Here is an 18,835-nt window from a genome sequence, read left to right on the forward strand (position 1 = left end):
CAAAGTCCAAACGAGCAGTTCTGTGGCGTTCAAGAAGACAAGGTCTTTGAAGACGTTTTTTGCTTTTGAAGCCCTTCAGTCTCAGATGCCGTCTGATGGTTATGGGGCTGCAGTCAGCACCAGTAAGGGCCTTAATTTGGGTCGAGGATCGTTCAGTGTCCACTTGACTTTTTTGTTCCATAACCCTCAGGATCATTTAAGAAATTCCAAATGACTGTCTTACTGTGTCCCTCCTCAGCAGCGATGGCGCGCTGTGAGAGACCCTGCTTATGCAGTTCAACAACCCGACCACTTTCAAAAAGGGAGAGTTTTTTTTACTTTGCCATCACAACGTGTGACTACCTGACAGAAAATGACAATGAATCCACATCTTTGCACAGATTTGGCCTTTTAAAGGCATGTGGTCCTAAACTTTTATCAGCTGAAAAACAGCCTGTTTCAGTTTAATCGTTATTTTCAATTAATTGAATGCTCAAAAACTGTTTTGTCTCACTCTCATTTCTTCTTGTTGCATGTTGAAGCTCTACTTGGAACCTTGTTAAATATGTAAAATATGATTTTTTGCCATTTTTCAAGTGGTCTTAAACTTTTGATCAGGACTGTATTATGCCAATGTCAAAAGGGGCGGTGGGCAGTGGTGGATTGGCCATATACCCTACAGGGAAATTCCTAGGTGAGCAAATGCCCCAAGACCTCCAGCCAGGTACATAAAGATCTGATGCTCTAAGCATTAATTAATGTAGGAGATCCAGGCACTTATGCACCTGGCCAGAACCCTAGGTGATCTCCTGAGTTCAACTGTATTGCCTTTTTCAGGATTATGATACAGTTTCATACTGCAAGTCTGTTCTGCACTGTTGTGGCATCTTGTTGAGTACTACAGTATTGCTGGACCAACCTACTTCTGTTGACCCTGCCTTCTTTCAGTTTGGACCCACCACCCGCCACTTTAAGTTTCCAGCTGGCCCCTGGTGGTGGGTACCTTCTGTAAGTCCAGAGATTCCCACTGATCACTAGAAAAGAGGTCTACAGGCCACCCCCAGGGGTTCCTCCTCACTGCACCACTCCACTGAAGAAGAATTTGGGGTGGCAGTCGAGCAAGCACCTTTCTGCTCTGTTCAATGTCTATAGGGCTGATGGAAAGAGCTGCGCACAAAGCATGATAAACTTCATATGACACAGCACGATGTATGCTAGACTACCGCTCTACAGAAACTCTACTGCAGTCAGGAGAAACAGGGAGGGTCAGAATCTTTTAGTAACCGTTCCAGCAATCAGACTTGCACCTAATCAATATCCGTTGTTGGAGTGGCCCTTTCTGTAACGTTGGTAAGACAATACTAGTTCTGGAGCCTGCTAACAATTTTACTATTGAATCTTACAGGGTAAGCCATCCCTGTTGTAACTTTAGTTAAGTTTATTAAGTTAAAATAATGAAGATTAACATATGTCGATATCAACCATAGCAACAAATTTTCCAATAATTGTTTTTTAACGATCATTTAGAAAATGAAGGCAGTGACCAGCCTGAATGCTATTGGTACAACAGCTTTACAAAATATGTCCCATTGCGATTTTATATACAGTATAAAGTAGTGTGAAAAGAATATGTAGACAGACGCTATAGTCTTTCTGTAAGTACTTAATTGTGTTATGGGTATTTCACTGTAATACTAGGTAATAACTAGTTGACACATTTCTATCCACTCGCTGGGAAGAAAAAGCAAACTGAGAAGTAGTAATACCTTTGTTATTATTCAGAAAACGCCAGAAAATGATATTTATCTGCAGGGATAGGGGAATTCATGGTACATTAATAAGCAAAGGGATTAGGGGAGTTACATTGTGTAAACGACCTCCACTTTTTTGTAATGTCTACAAGGCTAATCAGCCACGTTGCAGCTATCTGATGTGTTACTCTTTTACGCTTCATCATGCATGCAAGGATTATTAATGGAGAAAATATGACTATGATTACTGTTACATGTAAGGACATTGTGCTAGAGGACCTGCCAGCATGATCAACTCTGTAAAACAATGAATACTGCTTGGTAGGGTTGACCCTGCTGATTAAAGTGATACCTGGATGTAGGGGTGGACGGTATAGGCGATATAGGCGATATGCGATATGAATTTGGGCCACGATATGGATTTTCGCCATATCGCCTATATCGCCGGACCGCGATATGATCATTTTCTCCTGAGCCGGCACAGCGGAGGGAGGAGGAGGAGGAGGGAGTCCCTCCCTCCCCACTGTGCGCGGCTGCCGCTGAAAACCAATGAGGACAGAGTAGGAGGAGGAGGGGAGGGACTGTGGCCACTGCACTACCAATGAATGTGCCGGCCATATCCCACAGGGTCCCCCTCCTCCCCCCATCATTGGTGGCAGTTTGCCGTTCCGATCGGAGCCCCAGCAGTGTAATGCTGGGGCTCCGATCGGTTACCATGGCAGCCAGGAGTCACGCTGCTGAAGTCCTGGCTGCCATGGTATGTTAGTGAGCAGAGAGCAGCGCATTATACTCACGTGCGCTGTGGCCGCCGGTCGCTGCTTCTTCTGTCTGTGCGGCATATTGCTAATGCTTACAGCATTAGCAATGCGCCGCACAGACCTATGAGAAGGAGCGACCGGCGGCCACAGCGCACGTGAGTATAATGCGCTGCTCTCTGCTCACTAACATACCATGGCAGCCAGGACTTCAGCAGCGTGACTCCTGGCTGCCATGGTAACCGATCGGAGCCCCAGCATTACACTGCTGGGGCTCCGATCGGAACGGCAAACTGCCACCAATGATGGGGGGGAGGAGGGGGAGCCTGTGGCCACTGCCACCAATGATTAATGCGTTGCGTTACCAGAGGGGACATATCAGAGGCAGGGGGAGAAGATCAGAGGCTGGGGAAGGGGGACATATCAGAGGCAGTGGGGAGAAGATCAGAGGCTGGGAAGGGGGACATATCAGAGGCTGGGGAAGGGGGACATATCAGAGGCTGGGGACGAAGATCAGCGGCTGGGGGGAGAAGATCAGAGGCTGGGGAAGGGGGGCAGATCAGAGGCTGGGGAAGGGGGGCAGATCAGAGGCTGGGAGAAGATCAGAGGCTGGGGAGAAGATCAGAGGCTGGGGGGGGGCAGATCAGAGGCTGGGGGGGGCAGATCAGAGGCTGGGGGGGCAGATCAGAGGCTGGGGGGGCAGATCAGAGGCTGGGGGGGCAGATAAGAGGCTGGGGGGGCAGATAAGAGGCTGGGGGGGGGCAGATAAGAGGCTGGGGGAGCACATGAGAGGCTGGCGCCATGTCAGCTCCCTGCTGTTGTGTGTACTATGCACAGGGCAGCAGGGAGAGTGTAAAGTCCTATTCACCCTAATAGAGCTCTATTAGGGTGAATATGACAAGGGTTCTAGCCCTTAATGAGGCCAATAGTTAATAAATAAAAAGTTTAAAAAATATATATAATTTAAACACCCCCCCCCCCAATATAGAAAACAATATATCGCAATATATATCGCATATCGCACATGCTTAAAATTATATCGCAATATAGATTTTAGGCCATATCGCCCACCCCTACCTGGATGGCACAAATATATTGTGCCGTTCCAGTGAAAGACATCAGCATCCCCTCCCCTGGCCCAGTAGTACCATGCAAGTGCCACAACTTTGGCGCCTATGCTATATGTTTGCTTCAGCTGAACATGCTCTGAAATACAGGCCCAGGCAAGAGGACGCTGATGCCTGGCTCTGTCAGTTAATGGGAAGGGCGTGGAAAATGGAGGAGTTGAAGTGCACAGGGGGGCCGGGCCCACCCCTCAGTGCACTAAAGCCCTAATTTATATATAAAACTTTATTTTCAATGGAATGGCAAAATGGATTTTTGCCCTACAGGAATCATTTTAATCACCAGACTCAACCCTACCAAGCAGTATGCCTGAGTTAATTGGGTTGATCCTGCTGGCAGGTCCTCTTTAACAAAAGAAAGTACCGCCTGCAACTAAAGAAGGATTCCCATCTTAGGCATTTATTTTATTAATTTATATAGCGCCAACATATTCTGTAGCACTGTACGTTCTCATCACTCACAATTTAAAGGTGTCTTCAAGGATTAAAATTTTCATGACCAATCTTTAAAAAGTCATCAATATATGATTGGTGGAGGTCTGACTCCCAACACCCTGTTGATCAGCTGTTTGATAAAGCACTGCGGGTGCCAGATACCCATGGATCAGATACTGCTGATCTATTCTATGTGTTTGGGATGTGCAAGAAACCAGAGTAACTGGAAAAAAAAACTGCTCAATAGGGGTGAACAAACAAACTCCATGCAGATATTGTCTGCAGTCAGACTCGAAATTAGGAACCCAGAACTGCCAGGTAAAACATTAGCTACTGAGCCACAATGCTGCAACATTCCATAAATGCCTGACAGATGTGGGCCCCTCTGGGACTCTCACCTAGTAAGGAAACAGGTCCAGTGACCCCCACTGGCCGAATAACCTTGCAGAGGCTTTTGCATACTTCTGTTTCCATTGAGGCCTAGCCAAGCAAGTAGTGCTCCACTGAAATGCATGAGGAATGTCGCTGCTAGTCATTGAAACCCTGTACTCCAGATGGAAGAGAGACCCTGAGGTGGGACCTGCATTTATCAGGCAGGTATGTCATATCCTGTGGATGGGAATACCCAAATAACATTAATTATCCAATCATATTAATTAGAGATGAGCGAGGTGTTGCTAAATTTGATTCGGCAGCTTTACCAAAGTTCCCCAAGAAATTTGATTTTGTTACGAATTAATCAGGTATACCCAGGCCTTGGGGTATGGCCACATGGAGCAGTTGTGCTGTAGGCAGGTTGCAGCCATACTGCAGTCAAGAACCGTGTGGCCAATTAGCCCGCAGCTGCCTTTCATTTAATATAGTTATTTTATATAGTCAGTCTTATTTGTTAATGGCCGTGCAAGACTTTTGCGTTGAACATGATGTCTGAGCTGCAGGCAGCATGTTATAGAGCAGGAAGAGCTGAGCAGATTAACGTATAGTTTTACAAACTTATAATTCATTAATTTAAACTCCTGATCATTCTGGGCTTTGAAGTCCAGGAGGTGGTCCTATCAGTGATTGACAGCTATTTCTGTATACACAGTGATAGAGGAAGGCTGTCACTCAATGAATAGGACCACCTCCTTGACCGCACTTCTTCTGCCATCTGCTTTTCCTCCTTTTCCACATCATCTAATATCAATGAGAAAATGTCATCAGGAACATCCAGCTCCTCCTCTCTCTGCATCTTGCTGACTTTTCTAGGAAGTAAAGCCAGCACAAGATGAGGATGGTCTGATGAATAGAATTCAATACCTGGCCCCCTTAAAGGGTGCAGACTGGATGGTATTGGTTGGCACGCTGGTACTGGATTAATAAAGGCTTCCATCCTATTGGTATTGAATTCTTCTATTCTTCGTTTTCAGCAACACTGTCCCTAGCGCATGAGCACTTGCCACGTCTCTCCCTTTGCTCAGCTCACAGTGAAATGGCGGAGACTGCGCGGGATGAGGGTTTTATAGGGCTGTGCCATCATAGGAGATGGCTACCTGCGGATTGGCTGGCCATTTTAGGAAAACCTGATTTGTTAGTGTGAGGAAATTCGTATTAGTTCTGAATCGTTTTCATAAACTTTTGAACGACTTCCGCTTCGAATTCTTCGCTCAGCACTAATATTAATGTTAAAATAGGCATCTTTATAATGATTATTTTTATAAATTTTTACTAACTTTTCATAGTTTTTTAAAAATTCTCTGTAGAATAGAAAAAAGATGAAGTTGCAAGCCTGGAACCCATCAACAAGATGCTATTTACAGATAATATACTAATGGGAATTTATTTCCACCTTTATTAACTTTGAGTGTATGGTGTCCGGTCTGTAAAGTTAATTTGCTCAGTTGTACGTTCCAGCCATCCTATCTAGAGAGAGACTTTTTATGGCTTTTATATCTCATGAATCTCATCCTACCCATCTTTAGTTCAAAACCTTTGGCGGTTTCATCAAAAATAATAAACTTATGAAATAATTAGATTTTATTCTTACCTGTAACAATGCAATAATTTGGGGGTTCGAGTACAGCTCCATAAAATTGGATGATGTTTCTGTGACTGAGCATACTAAGTATTTCTGCCTGAAAATCAATAAAAAACAAAAATTATTATTTGAGACACAACTTATGACATTTAAGGCTGCTCCTGCAAGTAGTAGCTTGTGCTATGTGGCCTGAAATAATTAAATAACTTATTGCAGTTTTCACCAGTATGACCAAATCGGCTAAGCAAATTAAAGCAATGCCATTGAGTAGTAGACGGAGCTGGGACTGCAGGACTGCCCCCACTGAAGTGAATAGGAGCAGCGCTGCATTTACCAGCATCGTCCACTATGTAGTGGATGGTTCTGTGTAGCGCCAGTCCCAATTTCTAGTGCTAGAGCTACAACTAAACAGGCTATCAGCAGGGGTGCGAGTTTTGGGACCTCCGCCGATCTGAGATTGCCTATCCTGAGATTGCTACTTTAACACTAGCGTTTAAGTTTTCCGGTATTGACTTCCACCATAGTGGCTCAATACCGGAAAAAAAACGCTTCAGTTTTGTCCCCATTCATTGTCTGGAGAAAAGGTCTTTCTACTCCATATGCAAATAAGCAGTTGAGCGCTGCTGCTCCTCCTGCTTCCTCTGCCAGCCCCTCCCTCTCCTTTATTGACAGAGCCAGGCAAGATGACTATGCAGAAACCTGACCTGGTCAATAAGAAGAGGGAGGGGTTGTCAGGAAGTGGGAGGAGGAAATGTGCACCAAGTGACTTGGGTATGCCCACGGTGCACTTAACTGCTAATTTTCATATGGATTTAAAAAAAACAAAATTCCTCAGAATGAAGCAACCGATCACTGAGTGAAAGTTATCGCTAGGTTCAGCTGAGCTAGCTCTACAAGGAATTGTACCTGGTTTAACAGTGAATTTTCTGGTGGCAGATTGCCTTTACGTAAAACTAGAGCTTTTTGTCTGTTTTTGCCCTTTATGGGGAAAAATGGAGCAATGACAGTTATACCAGATCAGTTTCCAAACTCATCCAGAAGAACACCCTATTGTCTTATAGTGGTGGCTGTCAAGCTTCTATCGGGATTCAAGTATTTCTGGAGGCAAGAAAGGCCTTATTTTTTTAAGTCAAACCTAAACATTTCATAGAATCCCTGCCAATAAAGCAATACATATAAATTATATGTGACGGCAATCTTCTGACATTCTGATTTATAAACTAATTTATACTAAACAGGAAAAATAAATCACTGAATCCCACATCTAGAGAAATTTCCTCCTGGTTTAGTTGATGGTAGATGTGACAGGTCCCGCACAGCACATGGAGTGGATAGCACATTACAGTTTACACTACAGACTAAACAATGTCTTTGCTTTAAGTATTTTCTTACATAAACTGTTAAGAGTTCACACTCTCATGTTTAGTACATGTCTCATCAACAGTCTCATATATGATGTATGGTTTTCAAGTCTACCATGTGCAAAGCAACACCTAAGATCAAACAGAAGATGCACCAATACTCTACAAGGAAATGAGATCACTGTTTAGCATTATCCAAATAAATGGTAAAACTGACCATACTAGGTGTTAGGCTAGGGCTACACGACGACACATAGGGCACAACTACACTGCAACATCAATTTTTATAATGATAGTCTATGGTGTCACACTGCGACGTGCAACATACTGCAACTGCGACATGATGATCGCAGAAAAATCCATCTTTGATAGATTTTTTGCTACTGTCATGTCGCAGTCACAGCATGTCGCAGTGCGACACCATAGACTATCAATATAAAAATTGTCGCGTGACATTGGTGCGACAAAATGTTGCGTGGCACATGTCGTCGCGTAGCCCTAGCCTTAGGATTTGGTCCAACGTGATAACTGAGGCACAAAAAAGTATTGGGAAATATCTAGAACATGGACAATATTTCTATATCTATATGGGTTTTCCAGGAGTAAAATAGAGATTATCTATCCTTAGCATAGGTGAAATGATCGTGAGGGACCGACTCCCGGCATCACCACCAATCAGCTGTTTGAAGAGGCAGCAGCACTACCTCTTCCTAGGACGTTGACATGAATGGGCCAGCTACTATAAAATGAAAAGCCCTGTGCTTGGTAAGTTGCGTGGAGGCTGCAGCACTCATTGGAACACCATGGCCACTTCAAACAGCTGATCGGTGGCGGGAGTCAGACCCTCCTCAATCAGGTATTGATGACCAATCCTGAGGAAAGATATTGTGCTCCCAGAAAACCCCTTTAAATAACTTCCAAAGGAAAGGAAACTGAGACATTTCTTTAAAAAAAAAGACAACTCACGACATACATGGCCACAACATGTTCACAAGCTGATGCGTCTGCCGGATTTAGGCAAGCACTCCACACCTATGCAAATACCATACCATGTACATACCACACTGTGAGAAGAAAGCCTTCGGCCCGTATACTTAGAGCCAAGTTTTGGGTGGAATCCTGTCCTAAGAGATGACCAAAGCCCATGGTAAAATCTTTTCTCACCCTATATGATGCAATGCAACTCAATCTTGTACCAATAAAGCTGGAGTAACATGAGTGATGATGAAAAAAGAAAGAATAAAAGAGCAGTACATGTAGTTCCACTTTGGATGTGACTCCATGGCTGAAGTGATGTATGACCTCACCTCCTCGCCAGGCTCCTGAACTTTTGGCCACATGTTCCTTACATGTGTCACAACTTCCAGTTCTAGTAACAAAGGTTGGTCTATACCAGTGATGGCTAACCTTGGCACTCCAGCTGTGGTAAAACTACAACTCCCAAGATGCCCCCCTTGCTTGGCTGCTCTCAGAACTGTATAGAAATAAATGGAGCATGCTGGGAGTCGTAGTTTCACCACAGCTGGAGTGCCAAGGTTAGCCATCATTGGTCTATACCAACAGCTTCTGCATTATGGATGACTAAAAAACCCATCATCAAAAAGGTGGGTACCAGAAGCTCCGAGGCTGGGAACATAGCTCTTCCTAAAACAAACAATGACTTATTCTCAGGGGTAAAAACAGACCATTTTGCTGGTCTGGAAAAACTTTCCCAAAGAAACTTGCGAATTATACAGAGAATCCTCCTGTTGTTTCGTGGGCTCTGAAGCTTTTACGGAGATGTGACCAAAAATTGGAGCCCAGGGAATAATCTAACAAGCCAGTGCTATGTTACATGTACATTAGCAACTTTGTGTGTGCATTTTCCACACGGATCTGAATCAAACCCCAGGTGTCAGATGCTTCATACAAGCTTTTAGACATACTTCTAAAGTGCAGCGGATCCTGGGGTGGTAGTGCTGTTCTGTGACCTCTCTCACTATAGTTTATGTAGTTAGAAAAACCATTTCCTTTGATTGCGAATCGTTCAAAACAGCAAAGTAACTTTTCTGATTTATGTCAGATCTTTTACTTTGTCTTTGATGTCACTGAAGAGGGAAAAATGAGCTCTGGAAAGCCTCGGTTCACACAACTACTTTAACATTTGTTTTCAGGATCTCACTTATGTTCTTCAAAGGCAGATATTGTCTCTTTTTTATGATTTTTTTCCTGCTCTTAGTACGTGAGGAACTTACACAATAAACCAGTTGATAATTATTTTTCTTATTGCCCCCAAAAAAGTAGAACACAAAAGGCACAAAACTGTCATGGGGGTTTAAAGTCGCAAACATGAAACAATATCGTTAAAACCGTCAGTTTATTAAACCTCAGGTCTGAGTACATTTTCTGAAGTGGCATTGGCTGTCTATCGGCATAGAAACTGCCGGAGACATCTGATCATTAAATAATACATATTATGAAAGGAACAAAGGGCTATGCATTAGTGGAAATTAACTGAGAGTCAATGATCGTATTAAGACTCTGTGAATAATAAGGTGCAATAAGAGCCTGATTGTTAAAAAAAATAGGTACAGGTGACACTGGAGGACAGGAGCCATCTAGAAACTGCTTTTAAGTTATTTTCATTGATTTTCCACATTGATCATGCTGTAAAAATCAATGAAAAAGCTGCCACAAAGCATGCCAGAAATTGATGGAACTTTTCCTTATATGAGGGCTAAGTGAAATAAGAGCAAAATCAAGTCTATTGTTTATAGAGAATAAATATTGAATCTAATTATGAATATCCAGCGTAAAAAATGACTTATTGAAATAATACAAAACAGTCATGTTCACTGTTCCGAACCAGCTCCGCTCCAGCGCCTCAGTTCCTATCCTCTCCATGGCTGCAGCCACAACTTCATGTTTTTAGGTTGCAGCTGTGATGTGCCCTATACTGCATGTGACCACTGCAGCTAGTCACTGACCTCGGTAGTATACGGCACAAGACAGGGGCCAATGATTGGCTGCAATGGTCAGATGCGATATATCGGCACATCACAACTGCAGACATAAAAGTGAGCAGTTCTTTATAAGGGTCAACGACCATTTTCTGGGTCTCTTTTCTGCGTGGATCTGTACACTGGTTTGATTTTCCTAACATGATATTGGGGGTTGGTCACATAGGAAGAAGTAGTTAGAATGTTTTAATGCAACTCAATAGATTGATTTCATGTGCAAATTAAATATGTAACTTATGTAATATTGTTTTTATATATAGTGTAGTATATTAAATATTAAGTATTAAATATTTTGGTTGTAGAAAGTAAGAAGTGTGAACACTTTTTCCTCACTTAACCTCTTCAGGACACATGACGTACCGGTATGGCATGTTGTCCCGCTACTTAAGGACACATGACGTACCGGTACGTCATGTGTATTTCCGATCAACGCCGCCTGGTGGGCTGTGATCGGAACAAGGTGCCTGCTCAAGGTGCCTGTGTCGGCTATCTCTGCAAACCGCAGGTCAATTCAGACCTGCGGTTTGCGGCTTTCTATGTTGCGGCGGGCGGCGGTTCCATCAGGTCCCCATGGGGCTGTAAGGGGGACCCGATGGCATGGAAGGCAGCGCGCTGCCTTCCGGTGACGAGCCTGTAAGATCCAGCCCCCTGGATCTCACAGGCTGGAAGCTGTATGAGTAATACTCACTGTATTACTCATACAGCCAATGCATTCCAATACAGAAGTATTGGAATGTATTGTAAAGGATTCGACCCCCAAAAGTTGAAGTCCCAAAGTGGGACAAAAAAAAATTTGAAAATAAAAGTGGAAATAAATAAAGTTTCCCCCCCAAAAAATGTAAAGTTTCAAGTAAAAATAAACAAAAACGTCATTTTCCCCAAATAAAGTAAAAAAAAAATTGGTAAAAACTAGGGGGGGAAAAAGTAGATGTATTAGGTATCGCCGCGTCCGTATCGACCGACTCTATAAACATCACATGACCTAACCCCTCAGATGAACACCGTAAATAAAATAAAAATACTGTGCTAAATAAACCATTTTTTGTCACCTTACATCAACAGCAAGCGATCAAAAAGGCGTATGCCCACCAAAATAGTACCAATCTAACCGTCACCTCATCACGCAAAAAATGAGCCCCTACATGAGACAATCGCCCCCAAAAAAATAAAAAATATGGCTCAGAATATGGAGACACTAAAACATCATTTTTTTGTTTTAAAAAAACTGTGATTGTGTAAAACTTACATAAATAAAAAAAAAGTATACATATTAGGTATCGCCGCGTCCATATCGACCGGCTCTATAAAAATATCACATGACCCAACCCCTTAGATGAACACTGTCAAAAAAACAAAAAACTGTGCTAAATAAACCATTTTTTGTCACCTTACATCACAAAAAGTGCAATAGCAAGCGATTAAAAAGTTATATGCACCCCAAAAGAGTGTCAATCAAACCGTCATCTCATCCCGCAAAAAATTAGACCCTACCTAAGATAATCGCCCCAAAAACTGAAAAAACTATGGCTCTCAGAATATGGAGACACTAAAACATTATATTTTTTTTGTTTAAAAAATTATGTTATTGTGTAAAACTTACATAAATTTTAAAAAAGTATACATATTAGGTATCGCCGCGTACGTATAGACCGGCTCTATAAAAATATCATGACCTAACCCCTGACGTGAATACCATAAAAAAAAAATTAAAACTGTGTAAAAAAAAAGCCATTTCTTTCACCTTACATCTAAAAAAGTGTAATAGCAAGCGATTAAAAAGTCACATGCACCCCAAAAAAGTGCCAATCAAACCGTCATCTCATCCTGCAAAAATCATACCCTACCCAAGATAATCGTCCAAATAAATGAAAAAACTATGGCTCTCAGACTATGGAAACACAAAAACATTATTTTTTTGTTTAAAAAATGAAGTCAATGTGTAAAACTTACATAAATAAATAAAAGTATAAATATTAGGTATCGCCGCGTCCGTGACAACCTGGTCTATAAAAATACCACATGATCTAACCTGTCAGATGAATGTTGTAAATAACAAAAAATAAAAACGATGCCAAAACAGCTATTTCTTGTTACCTTGCCTCACAAAAAGTGTAATATAGAGCAACCAAAAATCATATGTACCCTAAAATAGTACCAACAAAATTGCCACCCTATTCCGTAGTTTCTAAAATGGGGTCACTTTTTTGGAGTTTCTACTCTAGTGGTGCATCAGGGGGGCTTTAAATGGGGCATGGTGTCAAAAAAACAATCCAGCAAAATCTGCCTTCCAAAAACCGTATGGCATTCCTTTCCTTCTGCGCCCTGCCGTGTGCCCATACAGCGGTTTACGACTACATATGGGGTGTTTCTGTAAACTACAGAATCAGAGCTATAAATATTGAGTTTTGTTTGGCTGTTAACTCATGCTTTGTAACTGGAAAAAAAGTATTAAAATTGAAAATCTGCCCAAAAAGTGAAATTTTTAAATTGTATCTCTATTTTCCATTAATTCTTGTGGAACACCTAAAGGGTTAACAAAGTTTGTAAAATCAGTTTTTAATAACTTGAGGGGTGTAGTTTCTAGAATGGGGTCACTTTTTGGGAGTTTCTACTCTAGGGGTGCATCAGGGGGGCTTCAAATGGGACATGGTGTCAAAAAAACAGTCCAGCAAAATCTGCCTTCCAAAAACCGTATGGCATTCCTTTCCTTCTGTGCCCTGCCGTGTGCCCATACAGCGGTTTACGACCACATATGGGGTGTTTCTGTAAACTACAGAATCAGAGCCATAAATATTGAGTTTTGTTTGGCTGTTAACTCTTGCTTTGTAACTGGAAAAAAAAAAAAAAAATGGAAAATCTGCCAAAAAAGTGAAATTTTGAAATTGTATCTCTATTTTCCATTAATTCTTGTGGAACACCTAAAGGGTTAACAAAGTTTGTAAAATCAGTTTTGAATACCTTGAGGGGTGTAGTTTCTAGAATGTGGTCACTTTTGGGTGGTTTCTATTATGTAAGCCTCACAAAGTGACTTCAGACCTGAACTGGTCCTTGAAAAGTGTTTTTTTTTAAATTTCAGAAAAATGTCAAGATTTGCTTCTAAACTTCTAAGGCCTCTTTCACACTTGTGTTGTCCGGATCCGGCGTGTACTCCACTTGCCGGAATTACACGCCGGATCCGGAAAAAACGCAAGTGAACTGAAAGCATTTGAAGACGGATCCGTCTTCAAAATGCGTTCAGTGTTACTATGGCACCCAGGACGCTATTAAAGTCCTGGTTGCCATAGTAGTAGTGGGGAGCAGGGGAGCAGCATACTTACAGTCCGTGCGGCTCCCGGGGCGCTCCAGAATGACGTCAGAGCACCCCATGTGCATGGATGACGTGCCATGCGATCACGTCATCCATGTGCGTGGAGTGCCCTGACGTCACTCTGGAGCGCCCGGGGAGCCGCACGCATGGTAAGTATACTGCTCCCCGCTCCCCACTACACTTTACCATGGCTGCCAGGACTTTAGCCTCCCGGCAGCCATGGTAACCATTCAGAAAAAGCTAAAGGTCGGATCCGGCAATGCGCCGAAACGACGTTTAGCTTAAGGCCGGATCCGGATCAATGCCTTTCAATAGGCATTAATTTCCGGATCCGGCCTTGCAGCAAGTGTTCAGGATTTTTGGCCGGAGCAAAAAGCGCAGCATGCTGCAGTATTTTTGTCCGGCCAAAAAAACGAAACGAAATTGAAACTTGAAAATTTGCAAATTTTTCAAAAATTTTGGCAAATTTTGTATTTTTTTAAATAAATAAAAATGATTTTTTTTTACTCCATTTTACCAGTGTCATGAAGTACATACAATATGTGACAAAAAAACTATATCAGAATGGCCTAGATAAGTCAAAGCTTTTTAAAGTTATCACCACTTAAAGTAACACTGGTCAGATTTGCAAAAAATGGCCTGGTCCTTAAGGTGAAAATGAACCCGGTCCATAAGGGGTTAAGTACTTTATTGAGAATAAAAGAGGAAACTGAGAGAACCTATTAACACTCGAAATACCCTGTTAAATATTGCATGGTCCAACTGACTTTAGATCTATAATGTCAAAATAGCAGGTCAGCTATCTGCGTCCACACCAAAAAAGAGTGGGGGAAGCATTTTTACCCCCTCATGCTGCAAGACCCAGTGGCTAATCAGATCATTTACATATTTGCCTGAGACATACAGTGCCTTGAAAAAGTATTCATACCCCCTGTACTCTGATACCTGTAAATAAAATCCAGTGTGACCAATTGCCTTCAGAAGTCACTAAATTAATAGAGTCCAGCTATGTGTAATTTATTCTCAGTATAACTACAGCTGTTCTGTAAAGGCCTCAGAGGTTTGTTAGAGAAAATTAGTGATCAAACAGCATCATAAAAAACCAAGGAACACACCAGACAGGTCAGGGATAAAGTTGTGGAGAAGTGTAAAGCAGGATTAGGTTATATAAAGAAGTATCCCAAGCTCTGACCATATCACGGAACTGTTCAATCCATCATCCAAAAATTGAAGGAGTATGGCACAACTGCAAACCTACCAAGACATGGTTGCCCACCTAAATGGACAGACCAGGCAAAGAAGCAGCCAGCGGGGCCATCATCACTCAGGAGGAGCCTCACAGATCCACAGTTGGGAGAATCTGTCCACAGGAACACTATTAGTTGTGCACTCCTCAGATCTGGCCAAAAAAGCCATTTTTGAAAGCAAGCCATTTGAAGTCCTGTTTGCTGTTTGCCACAATCCATGTAGGGGACACAACAGACATGTGGAAGAAAGTGTTCTGGTCAGATTAGACTAAAGTTGAACTTTTTGGATTGCAAAATGTTATGTGTGGCAGAAAACTAACACTGCATTAACCCTGAACACACCATCCCCACTCATGGTGGTGGAAGCATCATGCTGTGGGGATGTTTTTCTTCAGCAGGGACATAGAAGCTGGTCAGAGATGATGGGAAGATGGATGGAACTAAATTAGGGATCGACCGATTATCGGTTTTACCGATATTATCGGCCGATATTCAGGATTTTGACCGCTATCGGTATCGGCATCTATTTTGCCGATATTCCGATAGCGTATGGGGAACACAGATCGCGCTGTTGTCAACGCTCTCCGCGTTCCCCTTAGCAGCACAGGGGAGAAGGAAGCAGTGTCTCCTCCCCCTGTGCTGCTGCTGCCGCCGCTGCCGCCAGTGAAAGGACAGGGGACAAGGGAAGGGGAGGGTCTGTGGCCACTGCGCCACCAATGAAGAGAAATCTCTCATATATTCATATACAGGAGGCGGGAGCTGCAGGATCACATAGCCGGCTCCCGACCTCTATGAGCAATAGCTGCGATCTGCGGTAGTTAACCCCTCAGGTGCCGCAGATCGCAGCTACTGCTCATAGAGGTCGGGAGAGATTTATAAATGAGAGATTTATCTTCATTGGTGGCGCAGTGCGCCCCCCCAAGCCCAGTATTAGACATTGGTGGTGCAGTTCCCCCCCAACCCCTGTATTAGACATTGGTGGCGCAGTGCGCCCCCCCTCCCCCCCAAGTATTAAGCATTGGTGGCGCAGTGCGCCCCCCACCCCAGTATTAAAAACATTGGTGGCGCAGTGCGCCCCCCCCACCCAAGCCCCCCCAGGATCCCCTCTCCCCTGCTCCTCCGATCGGAGCCCCAGCAGTGTAATGCTGGGGCTCCGATCGGTTACCATGGCAGCCAGGACACTATTGAAGCCCTGGATGCCATGGTAAGCTCCATGCTGCTGTGTGCACAAAGCACAGAGCAGCAGGGACAGTGTGAGCTCCTATTCACCCTGATAGATCTCTATCAGGGTGAATAGGACAAGGGTTCTAGTCCCTAAGGGGGCTAAAAGTTAGTAAAAAAAAAAGTTAAAAAAATAAAAATAAAACACCAAAATATTAAGTATAAATGAAAAAGAAAGATTTACAAAAAAAATAAAAAAACAATAAACATTAATTTTCAGCAGATTTGTGTAGGAATTTTTATTTTATTTTTCAAAAATGAAAATTCCCAGAATATCGGTATAAATTATCGGCTATCGGCCTGAAAGTTTACAAATTATTGGTATCGGTATCGGCCCTAAAAAATCTATATCGGTCGATCCCTAAACTAAATACAGAACAATCGAAGAGGAAAACCTGGTAGAGGCTGCAAAAGACTTAGGACTGGGTCAGAGGTTCACCTTCCAGCAGAACAACGAACCTAAACACACAGCCAGAGCTACAATGTAATGGTTTAGCTGAAAGCATAATCATGTGTTAGACTGTCCCAGTCACAGTCCACACCTAAATCTCATTGAGAATCTATGGCAAGACTTGAAGATTGCTGTTCAGACGTTCTCCATTCAATCTGACTGAGCTTAAGCTATTTTGCAAAGAAGAATTGACAAAAAGTTCAGCCTCTAGATGTGCAAAGCTGATAGAGACCTACCTTAAGGCTGGGTTCAGACCTGAGCGTCCTGACCTGAGCGCTGTGTATGCGCGATTCTCCGGCGTCTCACCTACGCGGCTCCAGTAGTATGCAAACGCCCATTGTCGCACGTTCCCGGAAGTCTATGTACGGGAACGCGCGACAAGACGCCCCAAAGTCGCTCATGTACTTTTTTGAGCGTCGGGCGTTTTACAGCGCGTTCGTACGCGCTGTAAAACGCCCAGGTGAGAACCATTCCCATAGGGAAGCATTGGTTTCTCCTTGTTGAGCGTTTTACAGCGCGTAGGAAGGACTTGCAGCTATAATTGCAGTGAAAGGTGGTCCTACAAAGTATTGACACTTCCCAGGTTTTTATTAAAATTTTTGAAAACCATGTATCATCTTCTTTTCACTTCACACATACTTTGTGTTGGTCTATCACATAAAATACATTTAAGGCCTCTTTCACACTTGCGTTGTCCGGATCCGGCGTGTGCTCCACTTGCCGGAATTACACGCCGGATTATTTTTTGTTGATGAGTGTATGTATGTATTATAAATATATCCCTTTAAGCCTCAGGCACAGAAACAAGGGCATACTGTGCAAATAAGCCATTAGACTATTTCTCCAGTCAGGCTCTAAACATCTCATTCATTTTGAGGGCTTTCCATAAAGTTTTGCAGCTTCTTGGGTTATTTATTTACTTTTGGCATCCCCCAAGTCTACCATCAGATGTAGCTTTGGGGGGGGGGGTCCACCTGATGACGGTCCTAGTTTATCAAGTCCTTTCCTAGTAATTGATTTTTTTAACTGGCTATAACAACATTTTCATATAGTTTGTTTTTTGGGGAAACTTGCACCTTTTTTAGAATACTTTTGCTAGCCGCCTAGCAACTCTATAAAAACCAAAGAAGCCAAACACTATGAACTATATCTGCTTTCCTCCACACTTCACAACCTGTTGGTCCATTAGGTGATATACACAATGAAAACATACTTTGGGTAAAACAAAAAATTCGGCTCATGACAAATGTATGCAGCATGTACATGGCATATAAATATTTTCACTTCTAAATTTCCTCAACCTGGGTGAGAAAAATTATATTAAATATACCATTAGAATATTATAATCCCATCTACCATTAAACTATGTCCCGCTGCCCACACACGCGTTTGCAGAATGACTAGTGGTTACTATTAATACACATAGAGGAAAATTTATTCTAAAGGGATTGTCCAGTCAAGAAAACTTATGCCCTCTATGGGAAAGTCTTCAGCCCCTTTCACTTTTTTCACATTTTGTAATGCCGTGGTCTTGTGCTAAAATAATAAAAATCAAGTTTCCCTTCATCAATCTGCACTTAAAACTCCATAATGAGAAAATGGAGACAGAATTTTAGACATTTTAGCAAATTTATTCAAATTTTTTTTTTTATTGGCCTGGACATAAGTATTTGCTGTGAGACTTTAAATTTACCTCTGGGGGCCTCCCATTTCTCTTGATCATCTTTGAGATGTTTCTACACCTTGCTTGTCCATCTGTGGTAAATTCAGTTGATTGGACAGGACTTGGAAAGACACAGCCCTGTGTACCAAAGGTCTCACAGCTGACAATGCATAGCAGAGCAAAAACCAAGCCATGAGGAGGAAATAACTGCCTGCAGAGCTCAGAGACAGGATTGTGTGTAGGCACAGATCTAAAGGGAGGGGTACAAAAAAGTTCCTGCTGCACTAAAAGTGGCCTCTATAATTCCTAAATGGAAGAAGTTTGGAACAATCAGGATACAGATACCACCGCCTATCAGCTGTTTTGGGCACCCGTCAGTGGATGGAAAGCTCTGTAGTTTCCGATGCCGGTGTACTGCAAGTAATTGGGAGCTGAGCTGGATGGCCATTACATGTAGTAGACATAACCTTGTGCTTACAGCTCTATCCAGTTTATATTTTCCAGCACCAGTGCCTGTCCAAAACA

General features: G+C 42.7%; 1 protein-coding gene across 3 annotated transcripts in view; it reads right to left on the reverse strand.

Annotated features, from left to right (window-relative positions):
• Window positions 1-18,835, reverse strand: part of MAP3K20 (mitogen-activated protein kinase kinase kinase 20) — a 215,695-nt gene that overhangs the window by 136,146 nt on the left and 60,714 nt on the right. For all 3 annotated transcript variants that reach the window (XM_044303724.1, XM_044303723.1, XM_044303725.1), the window contains exon 3: window positions 6,071-6,158. In XM_044303724.1, the coding sequence (XP_044159659.1) occupies window positions 6,071-6,158 (88 nt within the window). The remainder of the gene's footprint in view (window positions 1-6,070; window positions 6,159-18,835) is intronic.

The sequence above is a fragment of the Bufo gargarizans genome, chromosome 8, assembly GCF_014858855.1.
Source record: "Bufo gargarizans isolate SCDJY-AF-19 chromosome 8, ASM1485885v1, whole genome shotgun sequence".
Lineage (NCBI taxonomy): Eukaryota > Metazoa > Chordata > Amphibia > Anura > Bufonidae > Bufo > Bufo gargarizans.